Here is a 26,833-nt window from a genome sequence, read left to right on the forward strand (position 1 = left end):
TATTTTACTGAGTAATTTAGTATCCTTGCAGTTGAATGCTATAAACTCAGATGTTGCAGTAAAACCTATAGTACATTTCTAACCACATTCTCTATGAGAACTTCGCAGCTCCATCGGAACCCCCAATCTCCTCATCTGGTACATATGATATATGAATCGTACGGACAGGGATGAAATCCCGGTTTCTGAGATTCCGAATGGAAAAATGATCCATACCAAGTCACAAGAAGAAGAGGCTTACTTGGACCGAACTCGAGTACCTGCGTATGGAGACTGATTTCTTGTGCTTGAGATCTGAGAAAGGCGACGGCGGAGGCGTAATCGGGATCTGGATGTGCGGTTTAGATTCTGAGGTAGCGTTGAAAGCGAGAGACCAGAGAATCTTGATCGGATTCATCATCAACGTATTGCGAATGGCTGAAAGAGAGAGAAAATGAAAGGAGAAGAAGATAAAGAGTAACTGAAAAGAAGCGATAGTGAAGACGGAAGTTCGACATGGGCTGTGCCGGTGGTTGCGGTGGTCAAGTAGTTCAAGTAAGTGGTAGAGCCGGTCGGAAAGTGATGAGATTGAGCAGCTATCGAAGAAGAGAGGGAAGAAAGTGATCGAGATTGAGAAGGGTGAAAGAAATTTGAGGAAGATGAAAAATAGTGTGGGGGAGGGTTTGAGAAAAGAGTAAAGTAAGAGAGAGAAAGTTGAATTTTTACAAAATTAAAAAATAAAAATAAAAATAAAATAAAAATGGGCTTTAATGTCAGTTCTAAAAAAGCAGGGTGTTTAATGTCGGTTTTAAACCGACATTAAAGCTCTATCTTTAATGTCGGTTTAAAACCGACATTAAACATCCGCCTTTTGAAAAACGACATTAAAGCCCATTTTTCATTTTTTTCACCCGACATTAAAGGCTAGATTTCTTCTAGTGTATCGAGTTTTTCATATGCTAGTGTATATTGAATGTGTAGTTTCAGATTGACTTCAACAAATAGTATGAAAAATATAATGTGTTAATTTAGAAACAAAACTTTAAATATAAGAATAATACTGCCCCATAAATGTAATATATTTAGCTACAATTCAACGAAAATTAGGAACAATATACATTGTTGATTTCAAAAACATAATTTTTACTAAAAAAAAATAATATTGACATATAACAGAAAATAAATTGAAAAAACAAAATACCCATGTATAGCTCTAATATAAAATGAGCAGAATATATATAGAACGAAAAAAAAAAGTAGAAACTCACTAGAAGAAATAAAAGAGATGAACAATACAATAAAATGTCATTTGACTGATAGAAAAAGAATAAGAAAAATTGGACAAGTGAAATGAAATGGAACGTAGAGAGATATTTTGAAATTATGATTTATTAATGTAACAGAAAATCAATTGAAAAACTTAAAAAATCATAATAAATATGATTTTAAAAACATATATAAAATGAAAAATGGGCACGATATATAACATGCAAAAATTTTAAATTCTCTAGAAAAATTGAAAGAGATGAACGATAAAAGAAAATGAGTTTGATCGACAAAAAAAAAAAAAAAAAGTCTTTACATGGAGTGTGGAGAGATTGGAGATATATTTGTTAATTAAATTTAATTAACTACCTTAATTGTATGCTATATATACCACAATTAGTTAGTTAGGATCATTAATAAATGCAATCAAATAAATTAAATAAAAAAATAAAATATTACATAATTAGTAGTTCATATATGTCCGTTTTAATGTAAAAAACTATTGATTGCATATTCATTGGTTATGCTAGCAACAATTGTGCATATCGATTTCTAATTCATTAATCAGATATCTCAGATATACATGTTGATACGATCATGGAATCAAGGAATGCAACATTCTTTGAGAATGTTTTTCTACATAAAATGTCTTGTGAAACACAGTTACAAAAACGTTCTTTTGATGCTATAACGAGTGAATCTCAAAATAGATCAAATGATGAGTTAAACAAGAATGAGAAACTCAAAGGAAGTAAAAGGATGAGGATCTCAAAATCATTTGAGCCTGATTTTTTAACATATTTGTTAGAAAACAAACCTCAAACATTTAAAGAGGCCATGTCTTCTCCAGAAGCTCCATATTGGAAAGAGGTTGTGAATAATGAAATTGAGTCAATTATGCATAATCATACTTGGGAGCTAGTTGATCTTCCAATAGGAAGTAAACTACTTGGTTGCAAATGGACTTTCAAACGAAAAATGAAGACCAATGGGTCAAATAGATAAATATAAGGCAAGACTTGTCGCTAAAGGTTACAAGCAACAAGAAGGACTTGACTATTTTGATACATACTCACCAGTTACTAGAATTACTTCGATTCTCATGCTCATAGCAATATCAACTTTGCATGGATTTGAGATACATCAGATGGATGTCAACAATATTTTTAAATGGTCATTTAGATTAAAAGATCTACATGCAACAACCTGGAGGGTTTGTTTCCCTTGGTTAAGAAAAGAAAGTTTGCAAATTAATTAGGTCTCTTTATGGACTAAAACAAGCACCAAAACAATGACATGAAAAATTTGACAGTGTAATGATGGTCGATGAATTTAAAATCAATGAATGTGACAAATGTGTATATGTCAAAAGCAATGAGAATGACCATGTCATTGTGTGCCTATATGTTGATGATATGCTAATTATAGGTAGCAATATCAACATTATTAAGACTACCAAACAAATGTTGGCCAATAAATTTGAGATGAAAGACATGGGTGTCGCACATGTTATTCTAGGTATTAAAATTTCTAGAACCTCACAAGGGTTAGTTCTGTCTCAATGACATTATGTTGATACAATATTGAAGAAATATAGAAAACATAACATTGTGATTGCAAAGACCCCAAATGATGCTAGTCTCCATTTAAGTAAAAATAATAGACATAGTATAACACAATTAGAATACTCTCGCATCATTGGTAGTTTAATGTACATCATGAGTTGTACATGTCCTGATATAGTGTATGTTGTAAGCAAGTTAAGTCGCTATACAAGTAATCCAGGTCAAGATCATTGAAAAACTATCTTGAGAATTTTGGGATACTTAAAGCACACTAAAAATTATGGATTACACTATACTCGCTATCCTGCTATACTTGAAGGTTATAGTGATGCCAACTGGATATCGAGTACTAAAGACTCCAAATCCACAAGTGGTTACATTTTTATCCTTAGTGGTGATGTTGTATCTTGGAAATCTTTCAAACAAACATGTATAGCATGATCCACAATGGAATTTGAATTTATAGCTTTAGACAAAGCTGGAGAAGAAGCAGAATGACTTTGTAATTTTTTGGAAGATATTCCAAATTAGTCTAAACCGGTGCCTGCAATATGTATACATAGTGATAGCCAGTTAGCTATTGGAAGGGCACGAAATATTATGTATAATGGTAAGTCTCGACATATATGACGGAGACATAATACAATCAGGCAACTGCTCTCTAGTGGAATTATCACAATTGACTTTGTGAGGTCAAAAGATAATATTGCAGATCTACTTACTAAAGGCCTAACTAGGAAGTTGGTTGAAAGTTCATAAAAAAGAATGAGATTAAAGCCTTTAATATGAAGTTACCCAGAGAGGCAACCCAACCTAGTTGATTGGAGATCCCAAGATCTAGGTTCAATGGGAAAACCGATCTCTAGATAACATAATGAGTACTGCATTAAACTCTTTCACCCATTCTACAAATGATGAAGTAGAGCTAGTATGATTTCAGGGTAAGCATCATGCTTTTAATGATTTCTGTAAGTGATAATTAATAATAATAATAATAATAATAATAATAATAATAATAATAATAATAATAATAATAATAATAATAAGAATAATAAAAAAAGCATATACGATGAAAAAAATTGAAGAACCCTCGACTGAAAATGTGCAAAAGCACGACCGAAATGTGGGAGATGAAAACGAAGAACCTCAGACTACGATTGGAGTTGTGATCTGAATGTGCGAAGGTCGTCGAAATGTGAAGGCCGCCAGAATCTGAATGCCGAAGGGATTGTGAAATGCGAAGTTGCGATGCTGAAGGGTGGATGGGGTTGAGTTGTGTGCAGGCCAAAATGAAAATAAAATATGTTAATTTAGGTTATGTATATATATATATATATATATATACTCCTAAACCGGGTTGGGTTGGATTAACCTAAACTTTAATTCCCCAACCCGGCAACCTTTACGGTTTGGGTTAGGTAGTTCGGATTGGTTGGGTTACGGGGTTTTTTGAACGCTCCCACCTAGGTGATAAAACTAGTGTTATTCATATGTGTTTGGAGGAAGAATTATGATAGGCAGTGTTATGAAAATATTTGTTTGGAGGAAGGATTATGATAGTAGTATTATGATAATATGTGTTTGTGTGTTATGACAATATGCATTGGGGTAAGGATTACGATAATAGTGTTATGCTAATTTTTTTATTATATAAAATAAATAAATTAATATATATAATTTAAATAAATCATATTGTTTTTGGTAAATATGTTTTGCATTATTTTTCTTACATACCCTGTTTATTTGATAATTTGGCTTTTAAATCGTTATGTTGCACCCTGTTTCTTATTTTTTTCTTGTGTCGTTCACACGTAAGACGTAAACCTGTTAAAGAAATGCAAATATAAATTTGAAGACGACATTCGCGAAAGAACTGGATTACAAGAAATTTTCACTCACATAACAGCAGAATAACAATATGTATGAAAAGTAGAAAAACAATAAACAAAGAAAATGAAGCAACAGACACACAAGACAAACAAAGGAAATGGAGAAGCACTCAAGAGTTTTCTTGGAGAATGTCCGTGTAGAAGTTGAACTTAAGCTCATCAGGTACATCCATGAATGCTTTCATGTTGTCGACATTGTGCATCAGTATACACATACAATGACACCTATCGATTCTAGTTAGTTTGGGGATGGCCTGTAATCGTCGAATGACCTCTTATCGTGTTGTGCTTACATCTTGCCATTGTACGATTGGCTAGTCTATAATGTGGTAAAGCTGGTCATTGGTGTACTCTATGGAATTGTAAATTATTTTCACAGTTTCTACCGTTTGGCCGACCCACTTCCTCTTGGACCTGCTTGAAGCATTCCTACCGTCACTTGCTTGCCTGGGTCGTGTGCCCATTATGTCATCAGACGACATGTCTAGTCCCTGACTGTACATACTAGGGATCTCTATATCGTTGCCATCATTACCGATAAATCCCTCGTACCCTCCAATCACATTTGACCCGACATTAACGAATGTCTCTACGTGCCCTCCCGTTCCATGATCTCTCCCAAAGACATAGCAAAGTTCGTCGTAATGGGAAAATGATCTGTTTAGGAGGCCCTTCGCAGCAAGATGACTCTGTTCAAGTGTTGCATTAAAGTGTTTGTTTATTTTTTATTATAAAAGAATAACGGTTGACATAAGGAATAACGTACCTTCACTCAATCGTCGACCACATCCTTCTCCACAATGATGCACTTTAGTTCATCGTTCCATCTGAACCCACTGCACAACGGGCCCTATATCTTGGCTATAACATGGAATGTTCTCTTCAGCATTTTTATCCGACTATCGATAGTCGTAGCTTGGATGTTACGCCTTGACATCTTTTGAGCCATCATTCTTACAAAGCTGACTATGAGATCAACTCCACCAGGCACTCGACAAGGGTGGCCTCCTCCTCTTAGTTCATAAGTCCTTCAGGGCCCTTGAAGAACATGTCATACAAAAAAAAATGCAATCATATTAGTTAATTGAGTTTCGCTAGAAAAAACCACATAATAACATAATACATTGTACTTCCAGTCAACTACTAGTATGTCATTCATATCGTTGGTAAACAAATACATTCACTAAAAGAAACACTGAACCGTATGGAAAAACAAGTAAATGAGGTATCATTAACAATTAAATTGAATGTAAACACTAAACTACAACTACATTAGCCGTACTACTGATTACGCAACTCCCAATCCTTGAACATTTCTTCAGTATCAACTTCCAGAGCTTATAGTTTTTTATCTTACCATTAAGATGAAAAAGTTCCTTCTTCAATCTTTCTTAGAATTGTCTTAACTAGCTTTTTCAAATTTTAGCTTCAAATTCGGAGTGATGCACTATGTAGCCTTCAAGAAGTCTACATTGCTTAGAAATCCTTTGAAAATGGTCTTTCTTCCTTCCTTCAATTTTGAAGAACACCTTCCTCACGCTACACTCTTTTAGTGTTCTTTTGAGAAAAATTTAAGAGAAAATGAATGAGTAATTCGAGACTCTTTATTTGAAACTGACCTATTTATAATTAAAAATCCCTCATAGGATTACCATAAATCTCTGAATATTTCAAGTATAGATTAAAACATGCAAAAAAAAAAAAAAAAAAAAAAGAAAAAAAAGAAAAAAAAAAAGAAAGAAAAGAAAATCTCATGCCTAAAACATTATCTCAAACTAAAAAATATGTTATATAAATCTCTTGTATTCAACAAGTCTCAAATTTGTAAATCAAACTTTGCTTAAACAACATTTAACTTAAATGCTTTCAGAAACTTAACATACATATGTTTTCTCATAAATCTCATATGTAAAGAAGCGTTCTCAATAAACTTATTAGTCAAACAATGACTTTTACAACTCTTTTTAAACTTGAAACTCATGCTTTAAAAATCAACTATATAAATCAAGTATAACTCAAATATTTTAACTCAAAACATGCTTTAAGCATAAACTTAGTAAATCATAGTAAATCATGTTTATAAATCAACTTTAAATTCATTTCTGTCACTTACAGGTGGTAGCTAAAGCCTTGGCTTATAAATTTTTCCATTCGTCTCTTGCCTTGAAATTAGAGAATTTAACTCTAATTTAATCTTCTAATCTTCTAAGATCAGAAAAGATCCAAACTTAACTAAAAAATTCCCAAAAAATACCTAAATTGCTAAAAAATGGTGTTAAGGCATGGTTGACCACTAGGCATGGGCGACAAGTAGCACACATGCGTTTACAGGCCCCTCAAGTGCCTTGCTGAATGCTAGCCCCATGCTTACCATGTCGTGCGTGCCCTTAGCCTCTACGCATACATGGCTTGTCGCACTGTCTTAGCATGTGCCTCATCCCAAGCTTATTAATCTGTGTAGCTCAAATTCTCTTACCATCAAAACGGGCGCAGCTCAAGACCTCTCTTCCTTCACCCTTGCCTAATAATCTATGAAATTCTAGAAAACATCAATCACCTTCCCAAGCTTATAACTTTTAATCCAGCCATCAAAATGGAAAAATTCCTTCTTTAAACTTTCTTAGCATTGTCTTAACTAGCTTACCTCTAAATTTCACTTCAAATTCGAAGCTTTATGTTATGTAGCTTTCAAGAACTCCACACTACTTAGAATTCCTTCGAAAATGACCTTTGTTGCTTTTCTTCAAGCTTTGAACTTCTTCCTTGCGTTCGTTTTGTCCGGTAGCCATACCTCACAAACTAAACTCCTTTAGGGTTCTTTTAAGACAAATTTGAGAGCACTTTTTGTTTGAAATTGACCTATTTATAGAGCTCTTACGAGGCCAAGAGTGACATCTCATGTTTGCCATTTTTTGAGTTTGCATGCCTTAAAACACTTTTTCTCCACTCCACCAACCTCCTTTGGATGCTTAGGGTCACCCTGTTCGCACAACACATCCTCTTGGCTCTAAAAAAACCTTCACAAGCAATGTTGCATGCCTTAATCCCGCTTGCCGCCTAGCTAACCTCACGAGTCTTGACTTGCTGTTGGCCGCATGGCTTCTCACTTGCCTTTGTCATGACACCTAGCCTTGCTTTGCTTGCTTCCAAAACACATAGAGGTTCCCTTAAAAATCTTTGACCGCAACACACATGAAGCTTGTCTTGGCGCCTAGGCACTTGGCCGCCTAGGACATGCCATTGGTGGTTCACAAGGCATCCTTGGCCGCCTAGCACTATGTCAAAACATCTAGCTCACCAACATTTAGCAAAAATTCCACTTAACTTCCTTTCTTTCCTTTTATTGGCCACCAACCTTAAGCTTTAACACTTAGGCAAACATTTCTTCAACTTTTCCTTAACAAAGTCACCTAAGCCACAAAACAACTATAGGTTTCTTTCTAACTTAGAAATTCTAAGGGAATAATAAGTTTAGGGTTTACATGTGCTAACCTCTTTGGCTGTGTCACAAGCCCTATTCTAGGTTGTGCACCAATTTTCCTTTGCCATGCCTCACTTAGCATGTCTAACATCACCTTGGCTACCTAACCACACCCAACTAACCTTTTAAGTGCCTTGTTGCATGCACACGCTTTATGTTACATGCTTCAACCTGTACATACATCACATATAGTGATGCTCCTTGCTCGTGTGCTAACCTCTGAACACATTTGAGTGCTTGAGATATACCTCACCTTGCCTAGTGTTAGGATGCCTACCAAACACTTACTATCCGTCCTTAGCTTGCAGCTACTTGCTTATTCAAAGTTTCCATATTTCACTTCTGACTTGAATAACTAAAAATCCATTCATCAAATTGAAAAATTATTTTACAAACTTACTCTAAATCCTCTCAACTTACTACCTCAAAATTTCAGTTTCACATTCCATTAAAAACTCCAGATATGCTTAAATATTCAAGTGTTGCTTGAATTGATCCAACATCTATGTAATTTAGAGTTTCTTTAGGTTTTATGTACTCTCCTCGAACTATCTCTCCACAACAGCCCTCGCTCGAATTCTACACTCAATTTTTTGTGCTCTTGGGTATGGAGTGTTGAGGCAACACAACTGTTCTACCTTGTTAGTTTAAGCAACTTCACTTTTTCTCTCATTTTCTTGGTAATATTGACCCAATTTTGACACAGGTTGGTTATTTTGCTTTCTAACACTCAATTTCATAAAAATGTCTTCGAATACACTAGCAAACATATCAAATCTAATAAAAATAACTCCAAATATAAGGTTAAATACACACAATTTAAGGGTGTATCACCTTCTCGCATTCTCATACGATTTTAATATTTTCCTTTTATTTTTGCATTGCAATTGTTTGTGCAAAATTCCTTATCAATACTAAGAGAAGGCTTCTAGGTCCCAACAGTTGACTTCTGCTTTTTTTTTTGTTTAGTTGTTTGGATATCATAGTAAGCTATTAGCTGACGATGAGTCAATATCTGGTTCTTCATTTGTCTTTCATTTGCCCTTGATTAAGGTTCGTCTCGATCTTCTCCTAAAAGTAACTAATGATAAAGCTATAATCGAAAGAGATTGGAAACTTTAATTGAAAACAATTGAAACAAAGATCTTTTTTTCGAGCTTGGTTTCTGGTAACATTGTATATAGTAGCATTCTCTTCAAAGTTCTTTGGTTGATCCCTTAAATCACACTCACATTCTTCATCTAGTTGAAACTTTATACTACGAGGGTGAGCCTGATGGCCCATGCCATTTTTTTTTTCTTTTTCCTTTTTCATTCATCCATACGTTAACGTTGTTTATGCCAATTTATCCAAAATTACCCATAACACAAATTGTGTTGACATTTTAACCAAAGAAATTATAAAGAATTGAGAATTGTTTAAGCAAATCAAAACTCTCTAGAATTCAAAAATTAAATTGAATACCATCATTCTCTCAAAATTCAAACACAAACTTTTGTTTAACCTTGAAGAAATTCTTTAGTTTCACAACCCTCCAACTCACACTTTTGACAAAGATGTTTAGTCAAACACAAACAATATGAATGAGTCAAATATATATATATATATATATATATATATATATATATATATATATATATATATATATATATATATATATATATATAACAGCAGAAATAAATTCCATTTTCTTACTTAAACTAATCAACACGCATCAAAATCAATAAAATTATACATCTATTCCCAAAGCTTTAACAACACACGTCATCAAAAACCAACCATACCTTTTTTATTTCTAATTGTTTTTAAAGATTTTACAAAAACAAGCAAAATGCATTATTTTTCAACACTCAACAACAAATAAATGAATAAATAAATAGGTAAGCACCCCCAAATTAAAATTTTACTTTTGATTTTTGCTCTTGAACTCTTTAATTATTGATCTTTTGTTTTCAAATATATAAAAGTGTTAACTTATTTATAAATATAACAAAATATTTTGTTATATTTAATTATTCTTAGTGTTTCTATCCTTTAAAATAATTATTTTTTTTTTGAAAATGAGGCCTATGCACCTTTTTACTTTTAAATTTTTTTTGTTCCACTTGAATCAATAACTTTTGAAAAGAAATATTTCTTATCTTTATTTTTTAAATTTGGTTAATTGAACAAATTTATTTAAGCTCCAAAATGATGGTAAGAAATGTGCATTTTCATAAATAAAAAACAACAAATCAAGTGGTTATTAAATTCAATTTTTATTTTTTATAAAAAAGAAAAATGAATTCTTCCACTCAATCACATGATAGAAAATTAGTTTACATAGTAAAGTACTGTTGATCAGCGAAGAATTTCTGACTATAGAAACATAGAAATGGTCATCCATTTCTTCAGAGAGAGAAACACAAGAGAGAGAGAGAGAGAGAGAGAGAGAGAGAGAGAGAGAGAGAGAGATTCTTCATCTACCAAAAGCATAAAAATTAAAAATCCATTTTCTTTTCATTCATATATATATCTCAGCTGTGTGTATTGAGTATTGAATGGAGGCTGGAGTGAGTGATAATAATAATAATAGAAATGAGGAGAAGAAGTTGGAATCATGGCCGCCGTGGACGGCGGAGAGTGAGATTAGAATGAGAAAGTCAACGACGGCGCCGTTTCTGATGAAGACTTACCGGATGGTGGAGGATCCAGGGACGGACGACGTGATATCGTGGAACAGCGACGGCACGGCGTTTGTGGTTTGGCAGACGGCGGAATTTGCTAAAGATATTTTGCCAAAGCTCTTTAAGCATTCCAATTTCTCTAGCTTTGTTCGCCAACTTAATACCTATGTACGTTTTTCTTTTTGTCTTTTTCTTATTTACCTATTTCATACAACTTTATTTATTTATTTATTTGTTTTTGTTGTTGAAATTACACATATGAGGTGGAAATTTGTAGTTATGATCTATAATTAGAATTAAAAGAGCAGTACAAATAAGGAAAAAGGATGAAGAACTTGTAGCAAGTTCACTTTTTATCTTGGTTGTTCAAATTATCAAAATTTAAAGATTATGTAATGTAAAATTGGGCAACTTAATTTGGTTGTGTTTAATGGGTTTGTTCCCAGTTGAACTAATCAATTTGTTACATAGAAAAGCAAAGACACTATTGGACACACAAAAAAATAAAAAAATAATAAAAATAAATAAAAAAAAAAAAATAGAGGAGTAATTACAATGGGTAGTTCTTTTAGACCTAATAAGTATTAACGAGAAAAAAAAACCCTTAGAAGTAAATCCCAACCTATACGTTTGTGTCTAATTGAATCTACTAAAATTAATTTATAAAAAGATAAGAATATGAATTTAGTAGACATATATATTAAATTATATATATAAAAGAAATCTTCTGAACTTTTTTCTTTAGAGTTTAGTCGTTAATTTTGACATTCCTAAGATTCTATGAAAGATCGTAGATAATATAGCTTTGGTCATGGACGTAGAAAATACCATGACGCATCAATTTCTCATGGTTGTATATTGCCTAATTATAAATCACCACCCATTTATTTGAATATATTAATACTTTCAAAAGGCTTTTAAGAAAACTAAAATAAACAAATAATATCTTCTTAAAATTCAATCTTATTTAAAAATGCAAGAAAAAAACACTTCGTTTCAATACAAAATTCAACTCAAACTTAATCTTAAATCATATGTGTTTAATTGTTTTATTCAATTTTGAATCATATGTGTTTAATTGTTTTATTCAATTTTGTTTTAATTTCTTTTCTTGTGATGACCCCAATATATGTCTATTACAATATATCATTGATAGAAAATAAAATATTTATAAATATTTTAAACAATTTTATCCTCTAACAAAATTTCTTTCATTTTTCACTTTTTAATTAAAACTTAACAAAACCTAAACCCCTTTTCCAAAATTGTATTTTATTTTATCTCAATCATATAATTGTTTTTCCCTGGTATTTTTTTAAACAAAAACAGAAAACAAGTAAATATACTTATTGAAAAAAGAAAGGTTGCATATATATTTTAACAAAATAACACAGGACTTTGATAATTATTAGTTTTAATTAAAGTAAATTAATACTTAATTTGTCAGGTTCAAAATAAATTGAGAATTTTTTTCTTATCTTTTTGATTTTGACAAAATTCATATTTCTGGTCCTACTTGAGACTTTAGGTGAGATTTTGACATCCACAAATTTAGTTTGCTAATTAAGTTTGATTTGCATTCATATTTCAGACCCAAAAAAAGATTAAGTTGTAGTTGTCTGACCTAACTTGATTTGAATTTGCATCATAAATTTTTTTTATTTGACACGTTTAATTAGCTTTTTCACAAATAAATTAATGAATCATATTTGTTACCCATCCAAAAGAATTAGAACAAAAGAAGACAAACTTCAAAGCCTTAAAAAATCCCTATTAAGTATTAATTGAGCATTCTCATATATATATATATATATATATATATTGTTCTTTTTTAGTTATCCAAATTATTCTTCATTGAATAAGGGATTTGTATATTCTTCCTTCTTTATGCAAAGTTCCATTTTTTAGTCGTCCTTTTGTATTCAAAAGTTAGGTGATAAGAATTTTAATTATTATTTAATTTTTCAAAATATAGTATCTTTTACTTGTACAATGTTGTTGTAATAAAATGTACAACATTTCAAACAAAATAATATTTTTTTTCTCACAAAAACTTGTTTAATGTGTGATATACATTTAAAACTTGTTTACTACGTAATAATTTTTTTTCAACTCTAATACCAGAAGTTAGCCTAATGATAATATCGTTTCTCAATACTCTCTAAATCAATGTTCAAGCCCCACTTTACATTTTTTTCCAAATTATTTTTACTAAACTATAAAGCCTCCGTCAACGAAACATATGGATCCGCATTACTAGCAAGAATAGTTGGCTAAATAAAATCCACTAAGCTGATCTCTTTATTTAGACTCTTGAGTTATCAGATTTGTAAAACATACTAAGCAACCAAGATTTCAAACCATTTCTAGGAGGTTGAAAATTAAACTAGGCATAAATCTTATTCATTCAAAATAGAGATTCATTTGTTTTTTTTTTCTTCTGAAAAATAAATCTATAAATTGTTCAAGCCTTTTCTCATCAAGTTGTAATTTTTTTTGTTTGTGCTTTTCTTTTTTGTTGAAGGGATTTCGGAAAGTGACGACAAAAAGGTGGGAGTTTTGCAATGAGAAATTTCAAAAGGGTGAAAAGAAAAAGCTTTGTGAAATACAAAGAAGAAAGAAATGGTCGAACAAGCAACAACATGGGGTAGATGAAGATCAAAGATCCACCTCATCAAACTCATCATCTTCACAGTACAATACTCTGATGGATGAGAACAAGAGGTTGAAGAAGGAAAATGGGGCCTTAAGTTCAGAACTTGCAAGCATGAAAAACAAATGCAAAGAGCTCTTTGATTTGGTGGCTACGTATGAAAATATTTCAAAGAAAGATGAAGATGAGAGGCCAAAGCTGTTTGGAGTAAGGTTGGAAGGAGAGAGAGAGGAAGAGAAAAAGGGGAGAAGAGATTAGTGAAACTACAACTATTTTGCTATCTCAATCATGCAAATGAAGGTCAAAGTGGAGAAAATTGGCAATATTATTATTATTCTTAATATTATAGTTTAAAAAGGCCACTAAAAAGTAATGTGGCTGATAGAATTATTAAGCCGGACAATAGTGCATTATGAAGAAGTATACATCTCGTGAAAAAAAAAAAAAAAGCTAATAAAGATGAATGACTAAGATGTAAAAATGATGGGCACAAGCTGCATCTACCAATTTATATGATTGTAGTTAAAACTTCTTTCTATAAAGGTTAAAAAAAATAATATTATCTTTAACATTATTTTCATATCATCTAAGTAGAAATACACTCATTTACCACCTACTATGTCTGTGTCTTACACGTCTATATGTTAAACTTGCACGTCACTTAGTAAACTAAAAAGACATCCAAGACAATAATAATAAATATTGAGAGTGAATATTTATTATTATTTTTCTTTTTCTTTTAAATGAAATGTGGCTATGTCTATTGCTGGCATGGATGTATCTATTTATGCTTCTTAGGTGGTGAATTAAAACAATACAATGCGACAATATGCAGAAAATAGGAAGATCAGTGAAATAAACAGTAGATTTGACTTAAAAATGAAACATCCAAACAATTTTTGCATGGACCTTAAAGCAATAACATGCATTTTTTCATTAACATAAGTAATCGTCAACAGTGAAACATCCAAAGCAATCTCATATAACATTGTTACATTTACTCAAGCTATGACGCATGAAAATTTCCTGTATTCGAGGAGATATGCCCATCATGTAATGTAAGTATGAAATGACATCTTTACTTTTTTGGATTAAGAATCCGATGCAAAGTGATTAAAAATCGTCTCTAACGTTGATTGGCTGAGACTGTATTCGGCAATTCCAAGCTGCTTTCTGGAGCAAAGAAAACATCACAACAGAAAAAAGATCAGATTGGTAGACGAGGGAAGTGAGATTAAGAACAATCAAGGAGGAAAAATGAGATAATGAAATGAAAAGATTTTACCGGTTTCTCTCTATGTGTCCAAAAGCATCTGCAAGCGAGAGGCCATCCTCCCCATAAGGCAACTGTATTTGAGAAATTTTGCAACTTAAGTTTATTTATACATAAGAAACCGAGCTTCATTTAAGAATGAACATATGACATCTTATGAGTTATGAATATCTTATATGAAAAGGCCATGAAAAAAGAAAAATCATGCTTGTTAATGTTATTGATTTAGCATGGTTGGGTAGGCAAGAGAACAATATAATAGGCCAAATGGTGATTTAGCGAAAACATGAAATGCAAGGAACAAAAGAACGTGCAAATTACCATCTTTCAAGGGAACCCTCTATTTTACTTGCACTAAATCCTACACCTGTTTTTAATAAAATAATTTTCACAAGTGTTACTTCCTTTGAGGAGATTATTGTTGAGTTTTTTTAGGCAAACAATGAAAGAAGTACTGAAATATGTACAAGTTTTAATCCTCTAAAATCTATATACACGTGGGCACTTGCGACTGCGAATGCCTGCAGATGGAGACTTCAAGATGTTTTGGTATTAAGCTCACTTGAAGGTTCAAATTTCTGATGGAGAGGTCAAGATGCTTTGTTATTAAGCTCACTCGAAGATTCAAATTTGGATAACGATGGTTCAAAAATCTCATGCTTGTGATCTAATTTTATCAAGGGGATAGAAAATTGAAGATGATGGTTATATAAACAAGTTCCAATATTCAGAAAGGCACCACTGGTCATACCTGATATTTCATACTTAATCCATTGCACCCATGGAATGTTGCACCCGAAAATGAAGAGAGAATAAACGAGTTAATCTCCGAGAACTTCTCTGTCGCTAACCACCATTCGGAAAATATAGGCAACGGTATGCTGCCTACGAAATCCATAGAGAGACATTCATAAGCTTCAATACCATAAATGAGTGAAAAAGACAGCTGATTTTTTCTCGTAATAAGCTATAAAATTTATTAGATTATCCTCAATTAGCTTTTTAATTAACTTAAACTCTTCAATGATTTTGATGCGAATAAGAATACAAACAATGATTTTGTACCATCTCGAAACAATTTCTCTGTTAACTGTTCACCAAAAACTCCAGGAGCAGTAGACGAGGATACAAGTGTTTTTATCCTTTCTTCATTTCCAAGCCAACGTCCGATTATGGTTAACATTTGCCTAGACAAAGTAATCTCTGACACTGATTGGTTTTCTGGTGTGATGGGTTCAATAGCTCCGATACAAACTTCAATGTCATTCAATAAGCTTCTCGGGTGTGAAGGAAAATCAAAAAACCCCTCACGAATATGTTGGCAAAAGTTATACAGGTCCTCTGAGTGGATTTCATGAGGTTTGACCTGTAGAAAGTTGAACGAAATCAAACTATTGATGACATCCAAGAATTAGTATGGCCTGAAGTACCTCTAGCTCAAGATGATTGCCAAATCGTGTTTTCAAGTGTTGGGGACTTCCTATGCAGCGTAGCCGTCCTCCAACCTTCAAATGAAAATATGCAAAAGTATGAATGCTGGTCAAACCAATAATTGATTTAGATTGTAGGAAAAAATCTCCTTCTACCATTATCCCAATACGAGTGCAAAGTGCTTGAGCTTCATTCATGCTATGTGTGGTGAGGATAACAGCTGTCTTTCCTCTCCTGGTAGATATTCGGGATATAACATCCCACATGAATCGTTTGGCAATAGGATCCATCCCTAGAATATCATCATAAAAAAAATGGCAGTGATTGATTTGTGTCGACGATATTATAGAGCAATAAAAAAAGAAGAATAATATGCTAAGAAATTGTTTTCTGATTTATATACCAAGAATGCATATGGAGAAATGAGAGCCATTCTAATTTCATTTTACTAATGTTGTCTTAACATGCTTAAAAGTATTGTTATCCCCGGCCTCAAACTGAATTTTTTCTGGCTTATATCAATGGTAGCAAGAGGATAAGTAGGATTACAACGATTCAAACAAAATTTTGAATGGGCACCCCACAGAACCTTTCCACTTCTATATTTCCTGGCTTTCAATTGTAATTGCATAATAGTATTTTTGAAAACTTATACAATTATTTTAATAGTATTAATGGGACACCTATAAAAGAGCAAACACTATCGGAAGAATCGTTCTATTTTAGCTTTGAAGTTTTAAATGATCTAATAATGTAACCAACAATTAGAAGAAAAAAAAGTACCTGTGGATGGCTCATCAAGAATAACGACAGGTGGATCTCCAATCATTGCAATTGCAACGGAGAGTTTACGTTTGTTTCCACCACTGAGTGAATAAGATGGTTTATTGGCATGCTTCAGCAAGTCAAAGTCCACCAATTTTTCCAAAACGACCTACCCAGAAGGTTATACAATTTTAATTTTAGTCTTACGTATCTATTTGTAGGAAAATTAGTTAAACTTCACTTAAGCTTGATTCTTAAACGGAACAATAAAGGAAATCACGTAATCCTGTTGTCAATTTATTAGTTCGTTTCTAATAGTGGTACATATTTAAAGAAGTTGAACTCTTTACTGGTCTATTTTATTCCTTTTTTTTTCCTTCTTTGCTTTTTTTAATTGAGATGTTACCCTAGAGTAAATTCATGGCATCAAAATTAAAAATTACCTAGATGTAAGACATAATATATTCACATCTTAAAAATTCGAATCTAAGTAGTTGATGTTGACTAGGGAAGATAAAGGAATTTGCATTAAATTCCTGATATAAATGCATCAACAATTTAGAAAAAAGACTATACTAAAAATTAAACTAAAATACGTACATCATCTATCTGCAACTCTGGAACACCTTTTATTCTAGCATAAAGTTCTAGGTGTTCCTTTGCAGTAAGGAACTCTAATAAAGCATCAAACTGTGGGCAATATCCAATCTGATCACAGGTAGAACAATGATAGTTAGGTGTAATATACATTGACCACTGCAAAAACAATTGAAGTGTAGTAACAGACAACAGTTCAAACTAATAGAAAAACAAATTCTTTTTACATACATCACAACGAGCAGCCTTAGGATTGGTTCGTATATCTTTTCCAAAAATGAAAGCAGTTCCCTCACTGGGAGATTCTTCTCCTGAAAAACATTAAGGTTGTTAGTGATACAGTTCAATAAACAATGAAGCTACATTTGATATTAAAAGACTTTGAACCACAAATATTGATAACAAGGATAGAAAACTAAAATGACCACTTAAGGCGAAAATTTCTTTTATACGCAATTAGCTAAAGTTATATGCATTTAGATAAGTGTTGGACTTGTTGATCAACGGGAACTTTCATAGGTTGAAGACTTGTTGTTCATCCTAAGGTTTTTTGCACTTAGATAAGCGTTGAACTCAGAGAGAAGCCTAAAATTTTTCTTTGGCAGGGGCACAATGGCAGCAAGATTAACCATTTGGTAAAACGGTCAATTGTTAACAAATCTACAATGGATGGGGGACTCTGCTTAAGTGGTCTAAAGAGAAAAAAATTTGACTCTCCTTGCAAAATGGGGCTGGCGCCATCTGGAAGAAGATTCTATTTGGCATAAGGTAGTCAGCAGCATAAATGGTAAAGGGACCTTTAGTTTGTACACAGCTTAAAAAAAAAGTTGAATTGGGTTCTCACTACGAGAAAGAAATAGCGATAATTTAAAAAAAAGAAAGAAAGAAGAAGAATTGGGGCTATGAAATCTGAAGGAAATCTCAAAAAGTAAAAAAATAAAAGTCATGCAATGCTTTCATGTAAAGAGGAGAAGCGAATGCTTTCATGGAAAGAAATCAAGCTTTCGAGAAAGCGTTTTGTTAGGGTTTCCATAAATTGGAAACTTTGAGAAATGGGACCAAAAGAGTGGAAAGTTACGAGAAAATGTTGTTATTACTTGAGGGTTTGGAAGAAATGGTATATTTGCCATCAAGATGGAACGAAAACTCCAAAGGAAATCTTTAAAGTACACTAAACCTAAGTTCAACTACAATGCCATCACAATAGTGGAAAAGGTTAGTTTATCTACCATACCTGCGGAAGAAGGTGAGAAGTAGTAAAGAGACGATTAATAATATGGTATCAATGCATGATCATTGTACTCAACGGTGGAGGGCATGAGTCTAAAGGTTGCTGTGGAGGATGCTTGGATTAGACAAGACGAATAGGTGAGCCTGAGGGAAGAGACATAGGGGAAGGTGGAGAAGAGGATGATGTGGAAGAGGTAATCTAATAGATAAAAAGATCTTTATTCTCCCCCTGACTTGGACTTGACAATGGTTGACTAAAGGGCAAAGTTTCGAAAAATATAATAACACAAGGTACGAGATACTTGTTTAGAGTAGGACAATAACAATGGTACCCCTTTTGAACATGCGAATAACCTAAGAAAATGCATTTCAAAAACTTTGGATCCAACTTAGTACGATGAGGACGAATATCCCAAACAAAACAGACACAACCAAAGATCTTAGAGACTATGGGAAACAAAGATTCCGTAGAAAAGAGAAGACGATCAGGAATCTTACCATTGAGGACAGAGGAAGTTATTCAATTAATTAGGAAGCAAGCAGTGGAAACAGCATCAGCCCATAAGGGCTTCGGAACATTCATCTGAAATGGTAAAGTGCGAGCTGTTTCAAGTAGGTGCCTGTTCTTTCTTTCAACAATTTCATTTTGGGATGGAGTATCTACACGAGAGAATTGTTGAATGATGCATGATCATGTAAGTAAGAGCCAAGCACATGAGAGAAATATTCACCAGCATTATCAGTGCACAAGGTTTTGAGAGAGACCTTAAATTGAGTTCGAATTTCAGCACGAAAAGCAAAAAAATAAGACAACTTTGAACGATTTTTCATTAAATATAGTGAAATTACACGAGAAGTAATCATCAACAAAAGTAACAAAATAACAAAAACTTGTTTGAAACACAACTGGACAAGGACCCCAAATATCGAAATGAAAAAACTCAAAAGGAGCATTGGCTCGTTTATGGACTCTAGGACTAGTACTAAGATGATGAAATTTAGCAAACCGACCTGAATCACAATTCAAAGATGAGAAGGAACAAATTTTCTTCAACATGAACAAAGATGGATGGTCCAAACGATAATGAACTTCAAACGAAGATGTAACTCTAGAGCAAGCCACAACTTTCGGTATTGAGTGAAAAGAAAATGTAAAGGCCCCGAGACTCATGTCCTCTACCAATAATCTCCCTTGTCATATGATTCTAAAACAAGCAATAACTAGGAAAAAACGAGACAAAATAGTTAAGATCGCGAGCAAGCTGGCTAATAGAAATTAAATTGAAGGACAATTCAGGCAAGTGTAATACAAAGGACAAAGAAAGGAATGGGGTAAGAGTAATGGTGCCAGATACAAGCATAGAGGAGGTTGACCCATCTGCCAAGGTGATAGATGGGGATAAGGTAGGGAGTCAATGACCCCTTTTGGTGGATGATGTAAGAAGACATTTCGTATTACCTATTTTGGCAACGGTGGCAACAAAACTTGACGAGGAAAATGACTACAAGGACTCTTGGAATACATGAAATTTAGCAAAGTCGTCGGTAGAAATGGTAATGGAGAGCAAAGCTGTTAAACGAGTATTTTCATAGGCACCTCGTAGTCCTAACGAAGATCATACAACACCTTCTGGAGAAAAATTTCCTCACAGATTCCCAAACTCATAGTCCTTTATTCGACTTTAGAGCTCCTTCGAGCCACAACTCCTTGCTTCTTACTTCTCCAAGTAACAATATTGCCCCACACAAAGGTGCAGTATCTCGAGGTGGATTGTCTAACAATAGACCCCACCCAGTTAGAGTCAGTATAGGCCTCAATACACCTTCTGTCAATCTTTCTAAACCTTAACCCTTTAGCAAGAGTTGCTTTTAAATACCTCATAATTTTGTTAACTGCCTCCACGTGGTCTTTATAAGAAGCCTGTATGAACTGACTGGCAATACTCATAGTATGCATAGGAGATGTCAAGTCTAGTGCGAGACAAGTAAATCAGCTTTCCCATAAGGCAGTAATATTTCTCTTTATCAACCGAAATCCTGTCACCTGAATTTCCGAGTTTGGCATTGAACTCAATGGCCGTATCAGCTGGACGACATCCCATCATACCTGTTTCAACTAATAAATCATGGTTGTACTTTCTTTGGGACATGGAGATGACTCTGGACTTAGCAACCTCCACATCCCAAGGAAGTACTTCATATTCCCCAGGTTTTTAATTTCAAACTAATCCCCCATTTTCTTTTTTAGTTGGATGATATCAATGGTATCATTTCCAGATAGCACAATGTCATCAACATAGACAATCAATACTGTAATTTTCTCAGTTTTGGAGACTTTTGTGAACAAAGTGTGATTGAAGTGCCCTTGATTGTATCCTTGAGACTTGACGAAAGTGGTAAACCTATCAAACCAAGCTCTTGATGACTGTTTCAACCCGTACAAAGATTACCAAAGCTTGTAAACCTAATTATCAAACTGAGCTTCAAATTCTGGAGGATGACTCATATACACTTCCTTTTTAAATCTCCATTCAGGAATGCATTCTTAACATGAAGTTGATATTAGGGGCTAATCTTTATTTACAACAACTGACAACAAGACTCTAACTGTGTTTAACTTTGCAATAGGGGAAAATGTCTTAGAATAGTCAACCCCATAAGCCTGAGTGAACCCTATAGTAACTAACCTTGCTTTTTCTCTGTTAGGGGTACCATCTACTTTGTACTTGAGTGCAAACACCCATTTGCATCCCTCAATCTTGTGTCCCTTGGGGGGTGTGCAGAGATCCTAGGTTTTGTTCTTTTCTAGGGCTCTCATTTCTTCTATGATAGCAATCTTTCACTTTAGACACTCTAAGGCAAGGTGAATATTCTTGGGTATCGTAGTAGAGTCAAGGCTGACAGTGAAGGCTCTAAACTGGGGTGAAAGGTTCTCGTACGAACCATAATTAGAAATAGAGTAATTTGTACAAGACCTAGTACCTTTCCTCAGCGCAATAGAAAGATCCAGAGAAGGATCATACTTACTGATGTTTCCTGGATGGTCCAGCTTGGTTTAGTTTTCACTAGATTCTACAACCTTATTCTCATCAACTCTGTCCACTCTATCTGTAATAACCTCATTAGCACTGCCCTTCTCAACCATATCTTTAGGGACAACTGTTTTGGACTTTTGTTATTTTCAGACCTGTCATTTGCAACCACCTTTCTGTGGTATGTATGTTAGTGGAATTCGTCTCTGTCCTGTCATTCTCACCCATTCTATTATTAATATGTGAGTCAATGTAGTCAGTCATACCTTGATCTTGTAAAGGTTCAGAATCTTGGACCGGAGCCGGCTAAATAGCAAAAGACCCAACTTCCTTTTTGAAATTCCTCTTATAGTAGATTTTCCAGAGAACTCGGTTTGTATGTAGATCTATAGTGTGAGAATTTTGGTCAGGTAAGGTAACCAGAGTAGGATATGTAGATTCTAAGAGAACCACATAGTTAGACTCTTCACTCACACTCTCCCCCTGAAGTAGGCCTAGGTAAGAAGAGACGATTCTTAAGAAAGTTGACATCCATGGAGACAAAGTATTTACGTGAGGATGGGAGAAAGAATATATAGCTTTGTTGGTGCAGAGAGTATCCAACAAACACGCAAGCTTGAGCCTAAGGGGTGAATTTAGTTTGGTTAAGACCATGGCGATGAACATAGGCTGTGTACCTGAACACCCAAAGGGGGTCTGATAGAACTCTACCTTGATATCTATCTTTTATTTATTTACTCAAGATGTTACAAACTGAATTGATAAGGAATCAATTCAAGAGGCTCATTGTTGATCTTCTCTCAAGTTTCAACAACTAATTTCTTACAGAATATGAATACGGGGTTTGTTTCAACTATTAAAGCATCAGTGCACTGCCACTCTTTTTTTTGGTCATTTGTAACTTCCATTACTCTACATTCAACTAAATAGCCTTCATCCTGTTCTCCCCATGATCATACTTTTCAGACTAATCCGGGATTTAGTTAAGCTAGGGTCTCCCTTGATACTTACTTGTTTTCCTTCAGCAATGAAAGTGAGCATCAAATTCTTCCAATCTACTACTGTTATGCCAAGTGAATGTAACCACTGCATACCAAGTACGACATCAACTCTCCTAGCTCAAGAGGTAGGAACTCCTCCTTCAGTTTCCAGTTTTCTAACTGAATTTCCACACCTTCACAGACTCCCTTCCCTTGAATGGCTGTGCCCGATCCCAGGATAACCCCGTAGTGAGTTGTTTCTTTGGTCGGTATTTCAAATTTTTCAACTAATTTTTCCAATAGGAAGTTGTGAGTCGCTCCACAATCAATCAATATGATTATGTCCTCATCGTGTAGTTTTCCTTTAACTTTCATTGTGCCCGGATCGTCCAACCCTATGACAGAATTGATGGACAATTCGGCATACCCCTTGTTATTCTCTTTTACTACCATCATAGCCAGCTCCTTCTCCTCGCCTTCCTTCTCTTCGATTATTTCGTACTCTTCATTCTCATTCACTACCACAAACATCCGTAACTCACATAACTCCTTCATCTTACATTTATGATCAGCAGAATATTTTTCATTGCATCGGAAGCAAAGTCCCTTCTCCCTCCGAGCCTGAAACTCAGCATTCGGTAACCTTCTGGTGTTAGTTTCTCTGTGAACTTCATTGGCATTCGAGCTTCTAAGTGTAATGGTTTGAATAGGAAACGTAGTATTTCCTTTGCTCTCTGCCACCGTCATAGATGTTGTTGCTTTATTACTGACAGTTGGGTGTGGAGAATATTTCCCGCTCATCAAACTATTTAAATTTGCTTCGTTTCTGATCAGCTCTCTATTTTCGACTAATTGCACAACCTGCATCATTTCGGCTAATCCTTTCGGTCTACAAAAGGCAACTTCGGCTCTTATCCACGGAATTAGTCCGTTCATAAAAGTGTCTTCGACTACTTCTTCTTGAACATCAGACAGTGGTGTGACCAATTTATCGAAAAGGTTGCGATATTCCTCCATTGTGTTCTCTTGTTTAATTCGTAAAAACTTTCCTAAGATTGTTCCATCTCTACTTGATCTGAATCTAAAACTAGCAGCCTTTCTTTTAGGTTCGTCCAGCTGAGGAACTTATTTCTTTCCTCTTGGGATCGGTACCAATTTAACGCTGGTCCGTCGAAACTTATTGTCGAAACTAGCATTTTTTCCGATTCATTAGCTTATGGATTTGGAAATACCTTTCTGCACGGAACAACCATGAATCCAGATCATCTCCGACGAACACCAACATTTCAACCTTTTAAAATTTGCTCCGATCGTTTAGAGTTTCTTCGATCTCCGATTTCTTTTCATTTAGGTCTTGCCCGATATTTCGGTCCGATTCGGCAGCTTTACGCGATGTCGCTTCGCCTTCTTTTCTTTTAGCTATTGCAAACTCTCGTGCAACGGATTCCGTCATTCGTTCAGCTACTGCGGTTCTATCCTTCGCGATCATTTCCATCATCATCGTTAACATTTGCTGCTGTTTTTCGAGATTCTTCGCGATATCGTTTAGGCTCGATTCAATCGCTGGCATTTTCCCGATTTCTTTCTTCATTCCGGCAATTTCTTGATCGATCAATTCTAATCTTTCCTCTCTCCTCGTTTGAACCATTTTTTCAAGATCATGGCTCTGATACCAATTTGATAGAACTCTACCTTGATATCTATCTTTTATTTATTTACTCAAGATGTTACAAACTGAATTGATAAGGAATCAATTCAAGAGACTCACTTGTTGATCTTCTCTCAAGTTTCAACAACTAATTTCTTACAGAATATGAATACTTCTTCCTGCCTAGCAACCAGCTATTTATACTAGAAACTAACCAACGTAACTAATTATGCCTACTGCACGTGTGGCTAACTGACTCAACTAACCAGGCTAATTACCTTAACTGTCTTAACTAATCCTGCCTTCTTTATTCTTCCTTCTGCTATAGACATACCTAATGGGAGGTCTAACAGGGTCGTAAAAAATGAGACGGATGGAGGGATGCTATTGACTTTTTCTTATTTTTCTCTTAGTATAATACTCTTGTACTTTGAGTATTAGTCTCATTTATTATTAATAAAGAGGCTTGTCTCCGTTTCAAAAAATATATTAGCCATTCATTTCATGTGTTTGCCTTTGGTGGCCAAGGTTGTTTAGATTTTGCTTGGTCTATTTAGTTCTATTAGAAAATCGTGGATATGATGATGACACTCTTGGGGTATCGACCTAATTGAGATACCCAAGTGTGCCTCTTGATCCATTTATTTTGTATTGCTCATTGTATAACTGTCTTGTACTATGAGCTTTAGTCTCATAATTGATATCTATCTTAATAAAGAGACTTGTTTCCTCTTAAAAGAAAATAAGTGTCGAAATCCGTAACAAATGTTGGTAAGTATGGTTTTCAAATAGCTTCTTTATAAGCACGGAAGTTTCTGATCTTCCTCGGTTTGGTTGTTATCTTTCAGTTGTTTCAAGGTTAATGATTTCCATGGAAAGCACTTTTGCTCATGGTTGTGTAAGAGAGCCAGAACGTTCAGGTTTTTATCTTATTTATTTATTTTCGTTACTGGCTTTGTAGACCGATTTTGTTTAGTTTTGAAGACTTAATTGGTGATTTAGTCCATGTAAGTTGATCACGAGTTAGTTCAGGCACGTTGGATTGATTAGTTTTCTCAGGCAAATGGGATTGTTTCTCAGCCTAATTGTATGGCATTTGTTTCCTATTAAGTTTTTTCTCATTATTTAGGTGGCTTGTAGTTTGTTTCAAGCTTTCAGCCTGCGTGGTCCCGGTTTTCCATCAATGAAAAATTACATTTTTTTTAAATAAATAAAAAAAATCCCAATACTTTTGTCCAATACTTATCTAAATGAAAGCTTGGACTCTCATATCAAGTTTGTTACAGTTCCATAAAAAGAGAAAGGGCAGTGACGTTATACCAGTAAGCATTGACAGAGTTGTTGTCTTCCCCGCACCATTTGTGCCTAAAAACCCAAAGCATTCTCCCTCTTGAACTGAAAAAGTTAAAGAATCCACCGCAATTTTCTTGTGGAGATAATTTTCTCCAGGATATACCTGAAAATGGATTTAAAGGGCCAAAATACCACAATGATGTTTAATTCTCATTGCCACTAACCCTCAGGGAAAGGAAAAGGAAAAGAAAAAGAAAAAGAAAAGTAAAGTAGAAAAGTGTTCAAGCAATGACTTTAATGCTTCTAATAATCTCAAGTTCTCCAAATCAAACTACCCATCCCTCCTCAGTCTGGCTTGCTCTAAGCACTTCTGTGGTTCAACAACAATATTTTTGTGGGAATTAATTGTTGTGGTCACGTTTGATGTTTCTTAGCTTGATTTTGATATTTAATTGTTAACTTTGAGTAATTAAAGTCAGTTACACGATGAGTATTTTCATAGTTCAATTTGGACACTTCTATGATTTCATTTAGAGTATTTTATTCCTTGAATTTTACTGTATTTATTGACTGAGATGACACTAATTTCTTATGTAATTTTGAAAAGATATTAATTGATTATTGATCTTTGATGAAGTTGAAAATTCTAAGTTAAATTGCAGAACTAAGCCAAGTATTGAGACAAATAAAAATTTCCCTATAAAAACTATACAAAAGAGCATGCATAAAGTAGCTGCCTTTTTTTATTTTTGAAATGTTGGGAGGAACACCAAGAAACACAAATTAATGTTGTTGAAGTTGAAGTATTGATATAAAATTAAACATACTAGATCAGTCTGCTGTAAATCTCTAAGCCCATGAGTAAGAGGAAGTGTTGAAGTAAGGATAACAAATTAAATTTATTGTACCATCAACTTAAAAATTTGGGTTCCGTTTTTTTTTTCTTTTTTCCTTTTTTTTTTTAATAAAAAGGGTTCTGTGGTGATTTAACAAATTTGATGAGTAACAAAAGGTACTATGATTTAAGATTAACACATAAGATTTTCATTAATCTAATCAAGAACAATACATCATTGCAGCTTCGT

The 26,833-nt window shown here is 34.0% G+C and overlaps 2 protein-coding genes across 12 annotated transcripts in view; one reads left to right on the forward strand and one right to left on the reverse strand.

Annotated features, from left to right (window-relative positions):
- Nucleotides 1-10,589: 10,589 nt before the first annotated feature.
- LOC103499510 (heat stress transcription factor B-3) lies at nucleotides 10,590-14,073 on the forward strand. The gene is made up of 2 exons (XM_008462532.3): nucleotides 10,590-11,014; nucleotides 13,371-14,073. The coding sequence occupies exons 1-2, from the start codon at nucleotides 10,721-10,723 to the stop codon at nucleotides 13,755-13,757; spliced, it is 681 nt and encodes a 226-aa protein (XP_008460754.3). The 5' UTR covers nucleotides 10,590-10,720; the 3' UTR covers nucleotides 13,758-14,073.
- A 336-nt stretch (nucleotides 14,074-14,409) lies between these two features.
- The window catches only part of LOC103499508 (ABC transporter A family member 1), a 77,777-nt gene continuing 65,353 nt past the window's right edge, over nucleotides 14,410-26,833 (reverse strand). For 7 of the 11 annotated variants that reach the window (XM_051088351.1, XM_008462524.3, XM_051088353.1 and 4 more), the window contains 10 exons: nucleotides 25,776-25,911; nucleotides 17,797-17,876; nucleotides 17,569-17,676; nucleotides 16,987-17,137; nucleotides 16,359-16,495; nucleotides 16,203-16,277; nucleotides 15,838-16,138; nucleotides 15,524-15,657; nucleotides 14,785-14,846; nucleotides 14,410-14,672 (listed from right to left, as the gene is read on the reverse strand). In XM_051088351.1, the coding sequence (XP_050944308.1) occupies nucleotides 14,591-14,672; nucleotides 14,785-14,846; nucleotides 15,524-15,657; nucleotides 15,838-16,138; nucleotides 16,203-16,277; nucleotides 16,359-16,495; nucleotides 16,987-17,137; nucleotides 17,569-17,676; nucleotides 17,797-17,876; nucleotides 25,776-25,911 (1,266 nt within the window). In that variant the 3' untranslated portion in view covers nucleotides 14,410-14,590. Of the gene's footprint in view, nucleotides 14,673-14,784; nucleotides 14,847-15,523; nucleotides 15,658-15,837; nucleotides 16,139-16,202; nucleotides 16,278-16,358; nucleotides 16,496-16,986; nucleotides 17,138-17,334; nucleotides 17,877-19,293; nucleotides 19,456-25,775; nucleotides 25,912-26,833 lie in introns of those variants that run through there. The other 4 variants (XM_008462526.3, XR_007822887.1, XR_539831.3 and 1 more) reach the window with 4 other exon arrangements.

Source organism: Cucumis melo, chromosome 8, assembly GCF_025177605.1.
Source record: "Cucumis melo cultivar AY chromosome 8, USDA_Cmelo_AY_1.0, whole genome shotgun sequence".
NCBI classification, from domain to species: domain Eukaryota; kingdom Viridiplantae; phylum Streptophyta; class Magnoliopsida; order Cucurbitales; family Cucurbitaceae; genus Cucumis; species Cucumis melo.